This window comes from Rhinatrema bivittatum, chromosome 3 (genome assembly GCF_901001135.1).
Source record: "Rhinatrema bivittatum chromosome 3, aRhiBiv1.1, whole genome shotgun sequence".
In the NCBI taxonomy this organism is placed as follows: domain Eukaryota; kingdom Metazoa; phylum Chordata; class Amphibia; order Gymnophiona; family Rhinatrematidae; genus Rhinatrema; species Rhinatrema bivittatum.
This window is the reverse complement of record NC_042617.1, coordinates 54,450,949-54,470,771: the sequence shown is the minus strand read 5'-3', so window position 1 is coordinate 54,470,771 and position 19,823 is coordinate 54,450,949. Positions and strand designations below refer to the sequence as shown.

General features: G+C 43.1%; 1 protein-coding gene across 3 annotated transcripts in view; it reads right to left on the bottom strand.

The window, feature by feature from the left end:
• Positions 1-19,823, bottom strand: part of LPGAT1 (lysophosphatidylglycerol acyltransferase 1) — a 254,068-nt gene that overhangs the window by 150,643 nt on the left and 83,602 nt on the right. For all 3 annotated transcript variants that reach the window (XM_029593253.1, XM_029593256.1, XM_029593254.1), the window contains exon 3: positions 14,259-14,377. In XM_029593253.1, coding sequence (XP_029449113.1) covers positions 14,259-14,377 — 119 coding nt within the window. The remainder of the gene's footprint in view (positions 1-14,258; positions 14,378-19,823) is intronic.

The window sequence follows — 19,823 nt, the reverse complement described above, 5'->3', positions numbered from 1 at the left end:
CTCCTGCATGGTAATGGTAGGCGCCAATTGTACTAAGGTGAATTCTTATGGAGTGGTCCTGAGACCAGATGGACAAATGTAGAAGGTATCCATGCAGGTTTGTGTGGGGCTGGAGAAAGGATCTAGGGTCTTTGGCTCACACCACACAGCAAATCTCTTCCATTTAAATTCATAGGATCTTCTAGTGAAATCCTTTCTTGAAATTAAAAGAACTTGAGACATATCGTCAGATAAGTCAAGCAGTTGCAAAGTGAATCTTTCAACATCCAAGCAGTGAGTGATAGGGACGTAATGCCTTGATCCTGACTGATGAGATATTGGGAAGTTCCCAGTCTGATCAGTTCCCTGAAGGATATCTCCCACAGGAGTGGAAACCAGGTTTGCCTCAGCCAAAAGGGCACTATGAGAATTATAGCCCCCCTGTGAACTTCAACAAAGTCCACTACTAGAGGGATTGGAGGATACACATACAGCAAATCCAGGATTTTTATTATTCCCTCCAAGTTACCGCACCCTGTTCCTTGTACAATGTTCTCATGTTCCATGTAAACCAATATGATGTACTCACGAATACCGGTATAAAAAAAGCTCTAAATAAATAAATATGATGAAGGCATCTAAGGCCAGCTTGTCTCATGCCTGCTGCCTGGAACCAAAGAGTGGAACTTTCCTGTTCCAAGAAGATGTGAACAGATACACCACTGGTGTGCCCCAGCAGCAGAAAATATGACTTGCTGCTCCCCAGTCAAGGGACATGTGAGATTGCAAGGACCTGGTTTAGTCTGTCTGCGAGAACATGCTCCACTCCCACCAGGTATGTGGCTCTAAGCACTATCCCCTGCAAAATGTCCCAGTCCCACAGCTGGGTAGCCTCCAGACACAGGAGATAAGAACTCATAGCTCCCTACTTGTTGATGTAGTACATCACCACTTGGTTGTCTTTTTTTGACAAGGATAACTTTGGATAACTAATCTCTGAAAGGCTTTAGAGCGTACTAGATTGCCCGGAGGTCCAGGAAGTTTATTTGATGTAACTTCTCCTGGGCAGACTGCATTTACATATACTCCCCAACCCAGGTTGGACACATCTTACAGACACCCATGATTGGTGTGCCCTTTGCTTGGGGGCATGATATCCAAAGGTGTCAAGAATGTGTGACCATGACCCTCAAACGATGCCGGTCCTGACTGAAACTTATGGATAGACTTTTTCGGGACTGGAAGATTGATGCATCGGAGGCATCAACATAAGAACATAAGTTGCCATACTGGGTCAGATCAAGGGTCCATCAAGCCCAGCATCCTGATTCTAACAGTGGCCAATCCAGGTTACAAATACCTGGCAAGTACCCAAACAGCCTCGCCTGACTTCTCCTTACAGGACCCTCGCCTAAGCCCTGCTGGCCCCCTGGAACCCAAGGGCTCAACCTGCGAGGAACGGGGCTGGTATAGGTGAAGCCCTAGTCCTGGTAAGAGCATGTCCACCTTCTGTCGATGTGGTTTCCCTGCTAGGCTGCGTCAACCATGCCACAGCCAAAGGACTCACATCTGTGACACTAGATATGTTTGGCCAAAAACAAAAGAGATGCAAAAATCAAACTCTAAGGCGGCGATGAGTTGTTGGTCGTGTACTTGTGACCCGAATTGGCCACTGTTGGAGACAGGATGCTGGGCTTGATGGACCCTTGGTCTGACCCAGTATGGCATGTTCTTATGTTCTTACAGGATGCTGGGCTTAAATGGACCTTTGGTCTAACATGCATGGTTTTTCTTATGTTCTTGCATTTTTTTGAGCCTCTCTCCAATGAGTTTCATTTGAATCCTTTCAGAGTATTCAACAGAAATATAGACTATGATGACAGGGAAGTACCATAAGGCCCATCTAATCTGCCCAATTTGTTTCCTTCAGGGCCTTAGACAATACAGATCATCTCTGATTTTCCCCTAATTTCACAACTATGGATCCTCTGTGCCTATCTCAGGCTTAACGGTAGAAAAATACCATACTACCTATCTAGTCTGCCCATCTCAACACTCTCTACCACTCCTTCAAAGATCCCCTGTGCTTATCCCAAGCTTTCTTGAATTCAAATACTCTCTCTGTCTCCGCCACGTTCACTAGGAGGCTGTTCCATGCATTCACTACCATCTCTGTAAAGAAATATTTTCTTAAGATTACTCCTGAGTCTACCCCCTTTCACTCTCATCCCATGAACCCCTCATTTTAAAGCCTCTTTTCTGTTGAAAGAGGCCCATCACCTGTACATCGATATCTTGGAGGTATTTAGATATCTCTATCATTATTGAATTGCATTATGGCCTTGCCTCCATGCTGTCGTTTCCCTTCCACAATAATGGGATTATTGGTGCCTGCCGGCCCTTCTCTGGGAGGCCATTTCATCCACCACCCTTTATATGAAGATATATTTTATACTGGTACTCTGGAGCAGTAGTTCTCAACCGGTGTGTCGCGACATACAAGTGTGTCACAAAGAGCACGCAGGTGTGTCGCCACACTTCCTGGTCCCCCGCTGACCCAGCTGCTCCCCAGTCCTCCTACGCCCTGGGCTTAAAATGCTGTCAGCCCGGGCGGAACGTGGCAGGACAGCTGGAGTCAACAGCATCGGCATAGTCTCTTCTTCCCGCCCCCCTCCCCTCGCGGCCCGGAAGAGGAAGTGGTGAGCAGCGCGTGCGTGCGCGGGAAGAAGAAACCATGCTAGTGTGGGCAGCATCGACCCGAAGAACAGAAAAGAGGTGCAGCCTGAAGAATGTGCAGCGCGGCTCGGAGGAAAATGAAGAAGCGCATCAACCCCCTCGGCCGATGGGACTCCTCCTCCGCGAGGGCTGAAAATGAAGGAGGTTAGGGTTGGGAAGAGGCTGCTGCTGCCGCTAGTTCCGGGGGAGGGGGAGGGAGAGAGAGTGAATGAGCAAGCATGTGTGTTTGAGATCCTGTGTGTGTGTATGTGTGTGTGTGAAATAGCATGTATGTGAATGATTGAGAGCCTGTATATGTGAAAGAGAGTATGTCTGTGATTGAGAGCCTGCTTGTGAGAGAGAGAGCATGAATGTAAGTTTATGATTGGGAACCTGTATGTGTAAGTTTGTGATTGAAAACCTGTTTGTGTGAAAGAGTATGTGTGTGTGTGTGAGAGAGAGCATGTGTGTGTGTGTGTGATTGAGAGCTGGTTTAGGTGAGGGAGCATGTGAGTATGTGATTGAGAGCCTGTGTGTAAATGAGAGAAAGAGAGAAAGCATGTTTGTAAGCATGTGAATGAGAGTCTGTGTGTGAGAGAAAAAGACAGCATGTATGTGTGTGATTGAAAGCTTGTGTGTGTAAGCATGAAAAGATAGACAGCATGTGTGTGTAAATGTGTAATTAAGAGCCTATATAAGTGAGAGAAAAAGCATGTGTATATGTGAGTGACTGAGAGCATGTGTGTATAGGTATGTAATTGAGAGCCAGTGTGAGAGAGAGCGCTGGTATGTGACTGAGAGAGAGGAGAAAGTTCCAAGCAAACCATCCCTCCTCCTGCTAATTCAAAACAATCTCAGGACACCTGGATATCAAATGTTTCCAGGTATGCAGAGCAAAAAAATGTATATATCCTTATTTTCATTACTGGGTCTTTGTGTCTGCTATTTTGAAATATTTTATTGGTATCTAGAAAATTTTTATATGAGTTTTAATTATTGGATATTCCACTCATCAGCTGTTTCGAAATAATCTGTTCTTTTTGTTAGTATGGTTTTACTGCTACTGATTTTATATTTCTTGATTTGTTTTATAAGGATGGGTGATGTTTCTTTTTTCCTTTATTACACTGCATACAGAGACTCTGGCTTGTTGCAGTTTCCAATTCAGTTTTTCTGCATGCTTCTAGTTATGTGTTTTGGTCTCTTTATTCTTTGTTAGGTGAGGGTCAGCACATGTGATTTAGGTGAGGTTTTCTGCTGGCATGTAGTTTCTGTGTAGGGCTCTATAGCAGCCTGACTTGGTCCGTTTTCCTAATAGGAGATGTATTGGTGTCTTAAGGCCTGGTGTAATATTTCAGTGTTGCCTTTTCTTACGTAAGGTGGTTATTGTTTAATGCTGGAAATTGGTGCTGTTTTGGTGTGGGATGTTTACTATTTATGCAATTTCTGTTCAGACAGAATATGTATCTTTTCCTTGTGTCATTTTAAACAATAAAAATAATTACTGGACCTTTACTTTTTATTTCCGCCGTGAATTGTAATGAGCAGTGTGTCACACATGTGAGCGTGGCCTGTCAGGTGTGTCACGATGGGAAAAAGGTTGAGAACCACTGCTCTGGAGTCTACTCCTGAGTCTCATTATTATGACTTCTTGTCCTAGAACTTTCTTTCCTCTGAAAAATGTTTACTTTTTGCACATTTTTTCTATTTTTTAGATATTTGAATGTGTCTAGGATGTACATATGTAGAGCCATAAGTCTACACCACTGTAGTAGCCCTTCACCAAACAGCTTCCATCTTCTTTATATCCTTTTGAAGATACAGCCTGTACACAATACTCCAGATGTCTCATCAATGCCCAATACAGAAGCATTATTACCTCCTTTTTTTTTTTTACCTCTCCTCAGCCACCTAGCATTCTTCTCTCTCTGGCTACTGCCTTGTCGCACTGTTTCACTACCTTGAGATTATCAAATATGATCTTTATTTGGGGTGATCATCAAAGTTCAAAGGCATACATTTGGGATGCAGAAATCTAAGAGAGATATTCATGACATGGGGATAGGGGAAAAGCAGAGTTGCTTACCTGTAACAGGTATTCTCTGAGGACAGCAGGATGTTAGTCTTCATACATGGGTGACATCATTTGATGGAGCCCGGTCCAGAACTTTGACCTCAAAGATTCGAGAACTTTCAAACATACCCTACTGAGCATGTGCAGCTGTAGTTATCACCCTGCCCCCTAGAAAGAGTCCCTCAGTCCATGATATAGCTCATACAAGGAGAAACCAACTCCCAAGAGAGGCAGGTGGGTTTCGTGAGGACTAATATCCTGCTGTCCTTGGAGAACACCTGGATAGTAGTCCTCACACATAGGTAATTCCCAAGCTATAGGCTGTCCGAGCAGGACAAAGTGGGAACCGCATAGTGCTGAAAGCACCACTTCTCTCCCTTTTGCCTGTGAGGCAGCCAACTCACAAAGGGGTCTAGGCGGAAAAAGAGTTGGGTTCTACAAAGTGAAAACCATAGAAAAGACTGAGACTCAAAACCCCAATGCACAGCAGAGGCGCCTAAGACAGAGGAGTGATGCAAATGCCAACAAGAAACATAATCCGCATCATGGAAAACCGTATAAGCAGGGCTTTGGATCATTAAATCCTGACAATGATAGTAGGTCTAGAACCTTCTGGATATAGGAAAAAGTCTAGAGATGTAAACAAGAGAAGGACTCTTGGACGAAGACCACATAGTTTCCTTCGGTGTTATAAGACAACCAAAAAATCAACTGGGGCCCGTGAGCTCCTCAGAAAGAAACTGTGGTCCACTGGCATCTGAAGGACAGAATGCATCTGCAGAAGTGTGCCCCATGTTTGGCTGATAGGCACAATAGGAAGAAAAATCCAAGCAACACTTGGAAGAATAATCAGCAACAACGGCAGGGTCTGTGATAGACCCTATGTGCCAAAGTATCAGACACAGCTGATCATGCAGGACAGCTTCACAAGTTTCAGCGGATGAAAGGCAATCCCTGAATGGGATCGCTAGACCAAACCCCCGAGCAGGAAGATAAGTTAGGCCTGAAGCTCACCCACAATGCACCCTGTAAAGGGCAGGGCTATCCATCCTTTCTACAGTAGTTCAAGTGAGCAGGAAGGCATTTTGGACAACCTAGTGAAGTGAGAAAAGTTAAAGGCAGTACTGGCCAGAACTTGGCAAAAATATAGGGAAAAAGTGGTATATCTTTCCCTGCAGGTATACACTAAGATATACCATGAATGCCCTAGCTTTTCATCCCCTCCCCTTGATATTCCAACTGAAAGTCGGAAGGAGCGAAGAACACAAGGAAGCAGACTGCTGGGCTGCAGGGATAAGAATTAATTACTCTTTTCTATACAATGGGTTACCAATGGAGCCGTCAATTTCAGAGTTTTTATACAGCTTTTGTTTTCGAGAAGCCGCATTCGAATGTTTCATCTAGAGGAGGTGATAATCGTTTCTAAACAGGCGTGAGCAATTTTGGATTTTCAATTTGAAAGCGGAGAGGCCAGACGAGAAGCAATGGACATGGTAGTTGGACCGGGAATGCTAGGAACTGCAGCTGGGCTGGAGGCACCGGGGGAGGCCAGAGGACGAAGCTGACGGCCCACTGCCGCCAACGAAGAGGAACCAGGAGCTGGAGTCACTGTAAAAAAGTGAGGGGGTCGTGCTGTGGGTCTGCCGTGGATGGCACGTGTAACACCGGGCATACAGAGGATGCCAGGGGTGCCTGCAGGCAGAAGCTCTGCAACCCCAATATGGCTCCAACACAGCTCATCTGTGCCCAAAAGAACCAATGACTGCCGGCACCATCGACAGTTCCCCTTAGTTCACCTATGTGTCCGAGGGTGTCGATGCTGCAAGCTCGATGGTGTCCATCGCCAGCGGCTTTGGCAGACAATAGCCTCGACAGCAACCCAAGCGCTCATTGGCATCAATGGTGCACGAAACCAGGTGGAGCCTCTGATGCTCCCCCGATCTCAGCGGCTCAGGATCCCCAAGATCATAGGTATCCATGGTGCCTGATAACTATAGGCCAGTGACGGGACAGAACGATGCCCCTCCTTGCCCCGTCTGGACACTGTAAAGAAGCCTCAAAGGCCCTGGATCACTGCACATAGATGCCTCGACGCTCCAGGGTGCTTTGAGTAGATGGCAACCCCGGCACTCAACAGCATCAAGTTGGTCCAAGGCCGAAACCCCTGACACCTGAGGGCTTCAGTGGCACTCGAGGACTACCAGGAGCCCTGGCGGTAGATGGTCTCAAGGGCAACTAGGGCGCTCAATGGCAATCCTAGTGCCTTGTTGATGGTGCTCAACAACACCGAGAGCGCCAACGAATGGCATAGCTGACAAATATGCTTGATGGCTTCCATAGCAGCTCCGCATCTCGATAGCATCGAGGGTGGCCCTGGCATCAAGGCTGCGCACCTCGATGACATCGAGGGCAGCCACGCAAGCACCTCGATGGGATCGATGGCATTGACGGTGGCTCCAATGGTGTCGAGGGGGGACCATGGCGCTCAATGGCAGTCCTGGTCCCTGACACTAGAGGTTAGTGTCGCTCCTCCACCACATCGAGCCTAAGGCGCACAATGGCTCCTGTCATCAAGACTGCATTGTGCCCACAGACACCTATGGCACAGAAGACCTTATGGCATCAAGGGCGCCCCGGCACCTCGACGGCGTCAAGAGTGACATGACGCTCAATGGCAATCCTGGTCCCCAAAGCGGTCTGTAAGGAGATATCCCATGTTTAACCACTGCAAGCACCAAATATGAATCATAATAGTCAAAAACACTGTCACAGGTAAAGAAAAGAAACTTTGCCCAGATGAGATCTTTAAACCAGAACTGAAGGATATTTATCAAGATCTGCCTATTTGTAAGCTCCTGTGTAAGTAAAACCAAGGCAGAGCGACAATGCGGCAACTTAAGCTCATAAGCAGAAGTTGCAGACCGGCCAAGAGAAGTCCAGAGGGACCCCACCCTTAGATGAAGGAGGAACATTCTGAAACAGAGAAAACGCTGATGCTGGCATAGGTGACAGGACCCTCTTCCCCGAAGAAAAGGGGAGGGGAGAAAAGACCTGCAATGTGGCAAAGACCCTCCACCGACTACATGATTATGCACAAGCTTATGCATATTTATCAGCAGGAAAGGGGGAGAGCAAATAAAAAAAGAAAAGAGTGGACCCCAAGCAACCCAGCATCTCCTGCTATTGAGGAGGGAGAAGACTAGGGGTGGCCAGGAAACTGGAGAGAGGAGATGCCCTGCCAGATGTCGGACGGTGGCACGGAGTCTAAGGCAGTGAGGAGCCGAGAGCAGCCCGGCAGCTCTGCCAGTACCAGACCTGAAAGCAAGCCTCCTTCCTGGACTTCCTCCCCTGCCCCCATTCTCCAGACCTCCATCCAGAGCCTGCTTTAGAAGTAAACAGAGGGAAATCACCTGAAGTTGGGACCGGGGTAAGTAAGTTAGCCATAAGTATTAATATAATAGAGAGGCTAAGGTTTATAGCATGTGTGTAACCACCCATGATACAGAACTTTCTTTAGGGTAAAGTGGTGCTTAGTGGCCAGGATATTAGAGACAGGAATTTTTATCTTCTAAATGCTAAATCCTGCCAAATCTTCTAAATAAAAGCCTAATTCAGAGGAGAACACGTTGTCTATTCCTGAATTTAGGATCGTGAAGTAGGAGGGGAACTGGAAGTGTCCTGAACAGACAGGTCTCTGCACCCCTAAACTTACTTGCAGGTCCTGACATTGACATGTCAGATCATCTGGTGCACTGGTCACAGATGTGCACGGGCAACCGATACTGGACATGGCACCAAAGGAGCAGCAGCAAGCTGCTTGCCCAGGCTCCTGCTCACCCTCTCTCACAAGGAGACTGCACTGCCATCACAGGCAAGCAGGAGGGAGGCTATGTCATCCAGGGCTCCTGTCCATGGAGATTAATTCCTTTGAATGTGGGGAGGATGAACCCTCTCTCCCCCCCCCCCAGGAACGGTGTGGTCATCGATCTCTTCACTGTCCGAACCTCCATTGATACCAATCAATTGGTGAAACAAGATGGAACTCCTTCCAGGGCAGAACTCAGGTGACTCCCCAGGCTCAGCGGCTTACAGGAATCACCCACAGACTGCATTCTGTCAGTCCTGCCAGCACCTGTCAAAGGTACAAAACAAACAGAACAAGGAGAGGACACAGATAGTAAACTGCAGGTGCAGTATTTATTTAATAAGGGATAGACTATCAGGCTGCACAGCAACTAAAACCTGCCATGAAGCTGGCCGACAGTGGAAAGAAGAAGAAAAGAAAAAAAGAAAAGAAAAGGAAGGTAAAGAAAAGAAAAATAGCTTCAGCTCTAGAAAAAAAATCAATTATAAAAATCTGTAAGGAAAGATCAAAGCTGAATACTGTGACACATACACAGCTCCTGCGACCACATGACTCCGTGGAAAAGAGACTGGGGGACTCTGCCTAGGGGGCAAGTTGATGACTACAGCTGCACATGCTCAGTAGGGCATCTTTGCAAGTTCTAGAATCTTTAAGATCAAAGTTCCGTGCCAGGCTCCATCCGATGATGTCACCCATGTGTGAGGACTGACATCCTGCTTGTCCTTGCAAAAATACTTTTATCCACCAAATAGCTCATATTTGATAGCGGGAGCATACTGTTCACCACCAAATAGAGAGTTCAAATACAAGCTATTTGGTGGATAACAGCATTTCCACCCATCCCCAAATCATAAATATTTCCCTTGGGTTTCTGCACCCCAAATGCATTTATCCCTTTCATTGTATGGAAAATGCTACCTTCGTGAAGCCTGCTAGATTTTGGAGTCTGAAAACTTTAAAAGAGAGAACAACAAGTAGTAACTTCTTGGCTGAATGTAACTGTAGAGAAGAACAATAGACTAACAATTCTTTTAAGTATTCGTTTGTAATGCTTTAAGAAGTAGCACTATTACTTTAAATTGTACCCAGTACAGCAATGGGAGCCAGTGCAGGTACTTTCAAGAGTGATATGTTCACCATGCTGGCAAGCAGTGATGAAGTCTCACAGCTGGATTCTGGATCATTGCAATGCATGTAGACAGAACAGTGCACTACAATAATCCAAATGACTTTGGCCCTCTTTTCACTTACTGCTATAAAATCCTCTCACATTCTAAACTTGCTGCATATTATAAGACAAGAAGGGAAATGAAATATGGGTGGCAACCATATTTCTTAAAATTAATCTTTAAAACTGCATTGCCTCCTCAAGATACATCCAGAGATCAGTGGCACAGTGAAAGGGGGAAGCAGGGGGAGGGCCCTCTTTTGTATTTTGTTTTTCAGCACACAACTGAAAACTCCAGGCCCTGCTGCAGATGCAGACCTGGATGAAAAACATCTGGTCCCGTGGGAGGAAGATGGGAAGTGTATGCCGTCAGCCGCGTGCCTAAGAAGGCAGAGCAGAGGTGTCTTTAGCACTAGGGGGCCTCCAGCAGTTATTGTGCTAAGGAGGAGAGACTCACTGAGGCACCCACCCACGGACCCCCATTTCACAGAAGCCAAAGAAAAGGGCCGTTGGGCCACCAGCCCACTCCAACCCACTGGAGGCCGAAATAAACAAGAAGCTTCATGGCTGCCAGCATACCCTAACCCACCAGCGGCTTGAGTAGAAGCCATGAAAAAGCAGTGAGAGGCCCAGGTAAAAGGGACTGGGAGTATGACAGAGAGGGAAGCAAGTGTAGAACAGAGAGGGAGCATGTGTGTAAGTGTGTGTGTGAGACAGCCTGCATGTATGTTTGAGTCAGCATGTGTACATGAGAGAGAGAGAGAGAGAGGGAGGGATAGAGTGGGTGTGTGTGTGAGAGAGAGAGAGGGAGCATGCATGTGTGTGAGCACATGTGCATATGAGAGAGAGTATGTGTTGTGTGGCAGCCTGTGAGTAGGAGAGATGGGAAGCTAGGTACTAGATGCCTAGCAGTGGGATAATGATGACCTGTCAATGGACTGCCCACAGCTGGTCAACAGGAAGTAGAAGATGAGGAATACTGGAGGACGGTGAGTCATATGGCAGGCTGTGACTGAGAGGGAAGGGAAGGGGGTATGAGTGAAGGAAGGAAATGAAAGGAAAGAGGATGACGGTGGTGAGGGAAGAGGCTGAGGGTGGTGAGTGACTGAGAGGGCAGGGATAGGAAAAATGACAGAGGGAAGGGGTGAATGACTGGAAGGGAAGGGCAGTGAGTAAGAGAAAGTGGGCTGAGTGCCGGAAGGGGAGATGAGTGAGAGGTGAATGAAAGGGAAGGAAAAGGGGGAAGGAGGAGTGAAAGTGGAAGAGGGGAGCGAGAAGGAGAGGGTATAAGGATACATATGTGTGAAGAAACGTGTGTGTGCGCGTGCGATGTGAGAGAGGAGAACATTTGTGTGCTGCACCTCCCCCATTAATCCAAGACCATCTCAGGGTGGCTAGAAATCAAAATTTCCCAGGTATGGAGAGGGGAACACTTTTTATCCTTATTGATCTTAATTATTGGCTATGTGATATGTCTGTGGTTTTGAAATATTTAATTAATTTTGGGGAAATGTTTAAAATTGTTTTTATCTCTATTATTTATTAAATGGTCTATCCATCATCTGTTTTGAAATATTTTTTTATTAGTATGGTTTATTATTATGATGGATTTAGATTTCTTGGTTTTGTTCAATTCTGATGTTTTCATTGTTGCATTACAGAGGCGTCTGGGTGGGAGGTCTGGGAAGGAATAGAGGCTGGGAAACATGACTGCTGGGGATTGGGAGATCTGGAAGGGGAGAGGGCCCTGGGAGGGTTGGAGGGTGAGACCTGTTTCTTGGAGTTGGGAAGTGGGGGAATTGGATTTTCTCCGTGTCATTTTTTGGGAAATGTGCATCTGAATATTTCTATATTATTTCTCTGCTGTTATACTGCAGGCAGAGTCTGGCTTTATGAGTTTCCCATTCAGCTTCCGTCTCCCTGTTTCTCTTTCTAATTTGTGGCCAGTTATTTTGTATGGGGTGAGGGGACAGGCAGTGTGCTGTAAGGAGGCTGCAGTGATAGTGCAGGTCTCTAAAAAAAAAAAAAAAAAAAAAAGGACAAATTTGGAATGATTTTTTTTCTTTTTTTTCTCCTTATGATCAAAAAATGGAAAAAATTGGAAATTTTGGAAGAATTTATAAATTTTACATCACAGTTCTTGACTCTTGGTCTTCCTCTTTATCAGAGAATGTTTTTGGTTGCTTGCACGACCACGGATGGAAGGGGCAATGTTGGCGGCCTGTCTGCAGGCAGGGAAGCTTTTGCCCCCTGGACTGAGTGTTCCCAACAGTCTGTCAGTTCATTTCTTTCCCCGAATTTGTATTAGTTTGACTTTCTGTGACCGCAAGCATTTCTACAAGGAGGATGGGGGGGAGACAACACAAATGCATTGGCACAACTCTGCAAGAGTTAAAATGTCATTTTTCAACCCGAGAAGAAGTTCTCTCTGTCCTACAATTTTATTTATTTTTAATTGGACAACATTTTTCTGCTAAAGGCAGATATTGCTATGCTTCTGTCTGTCCCATTTATCTGCAATGTCCTTGGCTCCTCTCTCATGCTCACAATTTAGTAAACAAGAACTTAATTCAATACTGCAGAAAAGCATTTTAGAAGTCCAGTTACAACTATATTCCAAAGGATTTCAAAATCCTTTAAAGTATCTTCCTATAAATTCTAAAATATATTAATAAGAAGAACTATCGGAATTTTTCTGTAGAAGGGTAAAATATCGCCATTGTATCTCCCTTAAATTTAATCAAAAAGGTGCAATGTGGCACGGTTGGTTTCAAAGAAAGCCTCACACAATGTGCAATGCTCCCAAAATCTGTAAGGCAAGTAGCAATGTTCACTTTGTATTAACAATTAGAAGGGCACTTTAAAAAAAAAAAAAAAAGAGCTGCCTTCCATGCAATGTACATATTTCAAAAGCAGAAATAAGAAGTGCATTGGAGACAATTTGTGATCTCTCCATAAAACTGCGATAGTGAGGAGAAGAATTGTAAGAGCAGTTCAGAGATGAAAGTTTTAATTCATAGCCCCCCCCCCCCCCCCAACGTATACAAGCACTGTGTATGAAGTATTTTACAGTACAAAAAAAGGTACAACTTTAAGTTGCTGTTTTATTAAACTGCTCTCAAAGGACATCCATGTTTAACAAACCATCATACTCTCTCGTTGGCTTATGCTGTTTAAATAAAATATTTTATGACATTTTGCCATCGTGAACCAATTGGTTCTAATGCGTATAAGTGTAAAACACTGTTCTGAACATAACTTCACCCAGAGGTTCAAGAGAACTACAGAAGAAGCTACACAATGAATTTCAGAAACATACAAAGTAAAACTAAACTGATATTACTAATTGCTGCATGAACTTAAAATAATGGACTCTGCAAGTTAGCTACAGTTTTAATCACTTTACAAAATTTAAAGAAAAGATTTTAAGTTTCACAGCAAATAAACATTATCCAAAAATCAACATTTCCTAAGTGGCGGCTCTACTGGAGGACAACAGAATGCAGTTGGAGGTAAAGGTCCTAAGCTGAAGACTAGGGCAGCTAATTGAAGGGAAGGGCACATTCTCCCCACAGCCGTTACAACCTGCAATGATTACAAAACTGAAGCCTGGTATTCCCAGTTCTCCAATTAGTTGGTACTGAAGCACACAGAGCAGAAGCCGTCACCTGGAGCACAAAACCATTTAGTAGAAAAGGTTTTGTGGTTTCTGGCCCTTTACACCATGCAGTATAGTGACATGTTGTAAATATTAGTGCTTCTGAGTACAAATGGTAGTCTGAAATGAGTCATGAAACCTCTGGTCTACACAACATATAAATGATGAAATTGTTCTTACAGAATTGCATTTTTTCTGGAGTGTTTACGCAAGTCTTTTCTTTAAGATTCTATTGGCAGGAACATTACAAATACTTCCCACAGAGGGACATTTCACAGCATCTTAAGCACAGCGTCAATCAGCGTGTCTCACTGTGGCTTACATCTGTAAGGCAAGCGGGCACTTGTCCTCAAATAGTACTATTCTGTGTATTGAAGATGTGCTTCTCAGAGTAATATAAAGACACAAAAAGACTGATTCATCAGGTTCCAGTCTGTGTAGATTGGTAGTTTGTTGATTTACTAAATTCATTTACTAGACATTTATTTACCTACAAATTTGCTATAACCCTACTTCTGGCCTGAGCCCTGTGAACTCTTAATTCACTACAAATAGGCTGATTTTATAGTGCATATAAAACTGGTTATTTGCACATGCTGAAAAGTAGGTCACTGTTCTCCCTCCCCCTTCTTTTCTTTGTGGTTAATTTTTTATTCTGTCTTTTTTAGTTCAACGTGCAATTTTCACAGGTAATATAGTAAAAATGCAAAAAAATAAAGAAACTATTCTCATGTACTTTTGTAAATAGCAGTGTACAGTCAGAAAACCAGAAGAATCTGTTTCCCTAGTGATAGCTTACCGTGCCTTTGTCCTGAAGGCACATCATTAACGTGCAGACATCTCCGGTTGCTTGATGGTTCACCAGCATCACGGCTTCGTCTTTTGAAATTGCGTGTACATCATCTCCCCATTCAACTACTGCAAGAAAAAGAAAACCCAACCATAAGATTCCAAGCTCAGGGCAAATGAGTTTTCCTTCCATCTCAGGGCCTTAAGAATATATCTGCCTGCTGCCTGCCTACTGGAATTAGCACACAGTCCAAGAAAATAAACAGATCTGCAAGCAATTTGCTCTCTAGAAGAAGAAACCTTGAGTAACAGTTTTCATAATCGGTGAACAGTGATGAAAATTTATACCTGCAGAAAAGACACAATTGTTAAATCTTTTAAAAGTGCTCCTCATTTTGCTACTTAAAGAACAGATACATTAATAAGAAATAAAGTCTATAATAAAAAAAAAAAACACCTTACATTTCCAGTACAAATAGATAGGATTAAATCATTTTTAAGTTCAGTCACCAGCCTCAAAGGACATAGAAATGCATATCACGTCACTGGCTGTATAACGAATTGTAGCACCAGCAGAATTAAAGTATTTCATAATAAACTCCATGTAGGATTAGTGTTTGGGCCAATCTGTAATAAACAGATATTAGAGACTGAGCGGGGTGGCTAAGATGCTGCACACATCTACAGGGAGCGCTTAGAAAAGCTCTGGTTTGGACCACCGGAGACAGGATCCAGAGCTAGAGGAATCACCAGTCCAATCCAGCTTGGCTGGTCTAATGTTCTTCACCCTTCCTGCCTGTCATAAAAGAAAACCATTAATACCGCTTGGGGAACATCTGAATCCCATAAATCAATACCGGTGCAATTCTCAGATCCTTTTAGATCCTGACCCATAGTACAAAGAAACTCTGGAAAAACAGTTTTTGAAATTAAACTTTTCATTCAGTGAAAAAGAATTCCCAAAAAACACCGTATTTCTTTAAATTAGGGAAAATAAACCTCTCTATTTATTAACTTATATTCTGCCTTTTGGCATGTCAACGCGGATTACATTCAGGTCCTGTGCGTATTTCCCTATCTCCAGAGGGTTTACAATCTAAGGAATAAACATTTTTAAGTGACTCAGGAAGTATTAAGAAATAAAATACACACATCAACAACAATTGGAACACAGGTTTATGGTAATGTGCTCTCCGCACACAAAGCACCTGCAATCCTCATGTAGTCTTTGTGATTTGCAGTCTGGTGCTCTGGAACAAACAGCACAACGTGTCCCCTTTACCTCTGCAAATGCGGCAGCAGTGGGATTTTGTAGTCCAGTGTAATCAATGCAGTTCTGGCCTTCCCAGATTATTGATATTTTGCAGTCTTTGTCTGATCAGTCCATTAATCAATTGCTCTCCCAGCTGAGTTTTCCTGAGACAATCTACTGTTCCAAGCACGATGAACTCTCATCCAAACAACAAAGCTGGCAATTGCACCATCAAGCAAATTGAAAAGCACTGTCCTTGGCCAACTCTTTGTTTTGTTTTTGCAAGAAGTCAGACGTAGTAAATGGTCCAGGTTGTCCACCCCACCTGTGGTATTGTTATAGTCCATTGTAAGTGGTTTTCTTTCCTCTCCAACTACTGGCATGTCATAATACATCGCAGATTGCAACAAACAATACTATTTAGACTTCCTGAGCACATATGAAACTATGGTGTGATCCCCTTTAAAATCAAAGATGCATACTAATTTTTCTCTTTTGGGATCAGGCTGCACTCCATTTAGAATGTCTGCCTTATTTCTCCTGATGGAGGCCAGGAAGCTCAGATTTGCACTTAGAATTTTTTTCTGCTAGATCTGTGCTGATGAAAAAGTTATCACTTACAACATTTCTTCCTGATTTGTACCAGGGCCGAACAAGGTTTGTAAAACATGGCTATCGGTGCTATTTTTCTCTAACTTGTTTACCCAAGTAGATATCTCCGTTCAGAAGATATGATGTTGTTGCATCTTAGCATCACAAATCTTAATGCCATATTTTGAGATGAATAAATGTGACTACGTGGCTGAGGTATTACGTCAATTAAATGAAGTAACTTTTTACCTTCCCTTAAATTCTGATCCCACAGATGACTTCAAATCTAGAATACCTTCACTTGTTCAAGATGCTGTGATACGTAAATACATAACGACACGTGAGGCTAATTTTTGATCAGTAGAATTTCCAGTGACCCCTGTTTTTTTATATTCTCCCCAAAATTCACAAGACTTTAATAAATTCCCCCCCCCTCCCCCCCGGCCGACCGATAGTTTCAGGAATTGGCTCAATTCTGGAACCTTTATCTCAATTCGTAGACATTTTTTTGAAACCTTTCGTCCCTTTAAGCAAGTCTTACTTAAGTGATTCTTCACATTTAATCACTGCATTGAATGATTTGAGCATGCCACCAGCCCCTTGTTATCTGGTCACATTGGACATAGTTTCCCTATATTCTAATTTACCTCAGGGGGAAGCTTTACAAATTGAGGATATACTGAATACACGTCTGGGCCCTGAGCAATTACCTACCTCATTTTTAATGGAACTAATAAAATTGGCCCTGACACAAAATTACCTTCGATTTGATACAACTTCTATCAACAGGTAAAAGGCACCGCCATGGGTGCCACTATGGCCCCTAGCTTGGGGTGCCTATATGTGGCAAAGTTTGAGGAGACACATATATACCCTTCTGAATGGTCCAATTTTTTGCACTTATGGCTTAGATTCATTGATAAATATGAAAGGTCTAGCCCAAATGCAAATGCGGATTGTATGGAATCATCCGGGGAAACCTCATATGGTGCCTACAATAGGCTGTTTTGGTGCCTATGTGGCTACTGCGACTCCAACCCCACCACTTTGGATGTCAGACTGAGTCCGGTATGAGTCCACTACTGTGGATAAAAGTGCTGGTATACAAAAGTCTTGTTATACCAGACTTTCGTATTATGCTCACTGTTTTGGCGCAAAGATTATAAATCGGAAATCTTCATGCAGTAAGTGACAGCCGAATGCGCAGACTGAGATCGCACATGTATTTCCAGCTGAGATTCACATGCAGATTCCATGCCTATAAGTGATTCCCTGACGAAGAACTCACATTCGAAACATTGCAGTGTCGGGACTGTTACACTTGCTGCATGAAGATTTCCGATTATAATCTTGGCGCAAAAACAGTGAGCATAATACAACAGTCTGGTATAACAAGACTTTTGTATACCAGCACTTTTATCCACAGTACTGGACTCATACCGGACTCAAAAGATAGCTTTATAAATAATAAGTAAAGCATCATTCCTCTGGGGCAACCAATGATTATAAACCAGTCTGACATCCACAGTGGTGGGGTTGGAGTCGCAGTAGCCACATAGGCACCAAAACAGCCTATTGTAGGCACCATATGAGGTTTCCCCGGATGATTCCATACAATCCGCATTTGCATTTGGGCTAGACCTTTCATAATTATTGATATTTCATAAGTGTCTAGCATTTTTGGATCCTCTATTTTCATGTATTTATATTAGATTCATTGATGACATCTTTTTAATCTGGCTTGGAACAGATGTGCAATTTTATATGTTTTTTGACTGGCTAAATCATTGTAACACTAATCTACAGTTTAGTTTTAATATTCATCCTTCTCAAATAGCTTTTTTGGATATCCTCATTTCAATTGATAATGCTAATTTTTCAACTACCATTTTCAGAAAAGATACTGACCGCAACACTTTGCTTAGTTTTGATAGTTGTCATCAAGAGGAATATACCCTCTTGATGCGATTGCGACGGCTTTGTTCCTCAAAGCTTGATTTCATTTCTAAAGCTAAGGAGATGATGTCTCTGTTTCAGGCGAGGTGGTACCCGAGCAAGGTTTTAAAAAAGGCCTTTAAACAAGCCTTATATGTCAATAGGGACTTATTGTTTTGGCCACAAGGCCGGTTTACAGATATTACAATGAATTGTATATTACCTTTCTCTACTTTGAGCAAGTCTGTAACTCATATCATTCGTAAACATTGGCAATTGTTATCTCTTCAGGAAATATTTCAGGGTCCATTACATTTCACATACCAAAGAGGCACTAACTTGCGGGACATGTTGACACACTCTGATTTGAGTACAACATGTACATGCCATCAAGTTATTGGAGAACACAAACCTTGTGGACAGTGTTCTGTATGCTCGTGTACAAGTGTCATGTCATCTTTTAAACATCCAATATCTGGTAAAATATACACTTTAAGGAACTTTTCGGGGGTCATTTTTATTATCCAATGCCCATGTCAAAAATTGTATGTGGGGAAAACTACAGGAATGATAAAAACGAGGATCATTGAACATAGATCTAACATTAAGCATTCACGTGAAAATGCACCACTAGTTGATCATTGGATCCAGTCAACACATACTGTGTCTGATTTGTACTTCTTTGTTTTAGAAGTAGTTACCCACCCAAATCGAGGGGGCAATTTTTCAGAACATCTGATTTGTAAAGAACAAAAATGGATATACATCCTTAATACTGTCATACCTCACGGCCTGAATAAGGAATTAGAATGGACTTATTTTACCTGATTTTGATTGGTTATGTTTTGCCTGGATTCTGATTGGATGTTCCCCTGTAAATGCCGACTGGTCCGTTGTTTTGGCGCCTTTTTTACACTGTTTAAAACCCCACTGCACTACTTGTGTACACGCTCCCTGTCAAACACTATCAGGAAATATTACGGTATGTAAAAATTTAAATTTGAAGTTACAATGTATATCGGTAGGTAGCCCGTTTATTAACATAGTCCATTCTAATATTTCACTTCTAGACTTGCTGATAAAAATTATCTGTCCCTTCCAACGCAGCCTCGGCGAAACACGGGTCCGTGTAAAAGGGGGACCCCTTGAAAAACATTAATGACAACAGTGGTGTTGGCATTTGTATATAAATAAAAAGACTATTTTGAACACCTAAATGGACTATGCAACATTTTCTGCACTTACTGTGGTTGAACTATAATTTTTTAGTGCAGCTTTCGCTCTAGTGCTCTTGAGGATCTCTTTAACAACATTTATAGGCTGGCTTCCTGAAAACAATCAAGGCAGCTTACATTGGTTACACAGTAAATATAAATGAAAAAGGACAAAATTCTAGAAACCAATAATTTATTCCTGGGGTAATGTTTCCAAATGGGCTGAGTATTCTATGCATACTTTGACAGGAATGAACCTCACTCATAAGCCAGGGAATGTCTATTATGATCTCAATCTCTCAAGTTCACTACTAATGCCTTTCTTAATACTTGCATTGTGCCTAGAGTTCATAAGGTGGTGTTACGTGCACAGACATGTCTAGATGCACCGGGAAGTTCTTTTTAACCAAATCAGTACCACCCAATACAACTGGGACTATTTCTGTATCTTTCTGCCACATTTTCTTAGTCTCTAATTGCATCATTTGGTACTTGAAAATTCTCTCTCTCTCTACGATCCACAGAATAGTCACTTGGTATTAACACGTCTCTCAGCAATGCTGGTCTTGTGCTGTTTCCCTTT